At 37.3% G+C, this 1,918-nt stretch overlaps 1 protein-coding gene across 1 annotated transcript in view; it reads left to right on the top strand.

The window, feature by feature from the left end:
* LOC106455959 (sialic acid-binding Ig-like lectin 7) overlaps positions 1–1,159 on the top strand; it is a 4,742-nt gene extending 3,583 nt beyond the window's left edge. Inside the window, exons 4-7 of the mRNA XM_013907880.1 lie at positions 39–300; positions 481–561; positions 710–749; positions 917–1,159. Of these exons, the coding sequence (XP_013763334.1) occupies positions 39–300; positions 481–561; positions 710–749; positions 917–1,159 (626 nt within the window). The remainder of the gene's footprint in view (positions 1–38; positions 301–480; positions 562–709; positions 750–916) is intronic.
* The last annotated feature ends 759 nt before the right edge of the window (positions 1,160–1,918 follow it).

Genomic DNA, 1,918 nt, shown 5'->3' on the forward strand with positions numbered 1-1,918 from the left:
GTATATGGGATATCACTTTCTCTCTTTTATTTCTCCAGATGCTCCTAAAAACACCTCAGCATCCATCAGTCCATCAGGTTTGGTGTCAGCAGGCAGCTGGGTGAACCTGACCTGCTCCAGCAGAGCCAAACCTCCAGTCAGCAGCTTCACCTGGTTCAAGAAGAGCAGAGATGGAGCTGTGAAAGTATCTGAAGGAGAGATTTACAGCTTCAATGTAACAGATGGAGGAGTTTATTACTGTGTGGCCACTAATGATCTGGGTAATCAGACATCAGCAGAGATTAACATGACTGTTAAAGGCCCATTGCCTAAAGAGGAAAGTATGTGCTCCCATCATTTTTTAAAAACTTTTTTGTATCTATTATATCTTTCATTTAAAAAAAACTACTTCAAGTAGTAACGAAGCACAGCCTGAATCAATATGTCAACATAAAATCCTTTTTTTTGTTACTTCATGATTTTTGTAGAGTGTGCTTCAACAGACAAACTGTGGCAACATATTGGCGTAATTATTGGGATCATTTTACTCTTAATCTTACTCTGCTTGATAATCTTTGTTTGGTAAGTATCACACATGAAAGTAGAAAACACATACTGTTAGTGTCAAAGATATTTTAGCTGCAAATTAAAATATCTGTTTTCCAATAGATTAACTTTATTCACAATTATATTTAGTAGAGTTAATTTAACAGCCTCTTGTGTCTTCCAGCTGGTTAAAATCAAAGCATCAAAGACAACAACAGACTCAGGTAAGCGAATTAAAACAAAACAAAACAAAAATCTATCTGCAGGATAACTGACTGTTCTAGTGATTATTTACAGTAGCATCTTTGTCAGAGCAGTCTGTAATGTAACAATGTAACAAAAAAAATAACAGAGTCAGCTTAAGGAGTATTCTATTATTTTAATTCCATAGATTCAAATAAATGAAAAGCAGGTTGTTGAAGAACCAGGAAGTAAAAGAGAGGAAGTTGAAGAAAACATCCATTATAGTGAGATTAACATTTCCAAGCATCAAGCATCCTCTCACTCAGTGCAGGACAGAAGACAGGAGCAGGATACAGAGTACGCACAGGTGCAAATCAGCAAGCCAGAAAACAACTTAACACAGAGTCCTCATGTCCAGGAGGAAGTCTACAGTGAGGTGAAGAAAATTTAAAATGTTGTAAAATGACATTACTTCAGTGTCGACATACACACATGGAGCCTTTCTGTGGGTCATTTTCACAGTTCAGTGAGGACAAAGAAACAACACCCTGCAACTTTTCATGTTCTGTTTTCATTTTCTTGTGTTCATGAAAAATCTGAATAAGCAGAAGTTTCAGCACTTCAATAAGGAACTGGTTTCACATGTCAGCCGATTCTGTTCTGTAAAACTGAAAATCAAAACCTACACATGCTGCAGCTTCATTTGAGTTTTTTTCTTTTTTGTTGGAGTTTTTTTCTGCACTCTGCACTCAACACTTGTGTCAAGCTCACGTTTCCCAGTCTATGCCTCTCTTTTATTTTGACATTCTTGTGTTCCATGTCCAGTATGTTTCATTTTGCTTCCCTTGTGTCATCATGTTTATTTGTATTTGGTTTCCACTTCCCCCATTATCCCTCTGTGTATTTCAATCTTCTGTCTCCCTTTGTTTATCTGTTTTTATTTGTGTCATGTCACTGGAATTCTCAAGTCTCATCATGTTCATGTTTCTCAAGTCTAGTCCTAGTTCACCCAGTATAGGTAATAGTTTAGTTTTCAGCTTTGTGCGCCTTTGCCATTTGCTTTTGTATTTTTTCACCAGCCGGCTCGCTTTTGGTTAAAGAGAGGACAGCTGATGTCATTATGCATCAGACTGTCAGGGTTCATATGCCTTTTTCAGTATCAAAGTCAAGCACGTTCAGCACTTTCAACGTCCCTTTTCAAGCTTTTCCA

The sequence above is a fragment of the Pundamilia nyererei genome, unplaced genomic scaffold, assembly GCF_000239375.1.
Source record: "Pundamilia nyererei isolate P.nyererei 1_Seehausen unplaced genomic scaffold, PunNye1.0 scaffold00575, whole genome shotgun sequence".
In the NCBI taxonomy this organism is placed as follows: Eukaryota; Metazoa; Chordata; class Actinopteri; order Cichliformes; family Cichlidae; genus Pundamilia; species Pundamilia nyererei.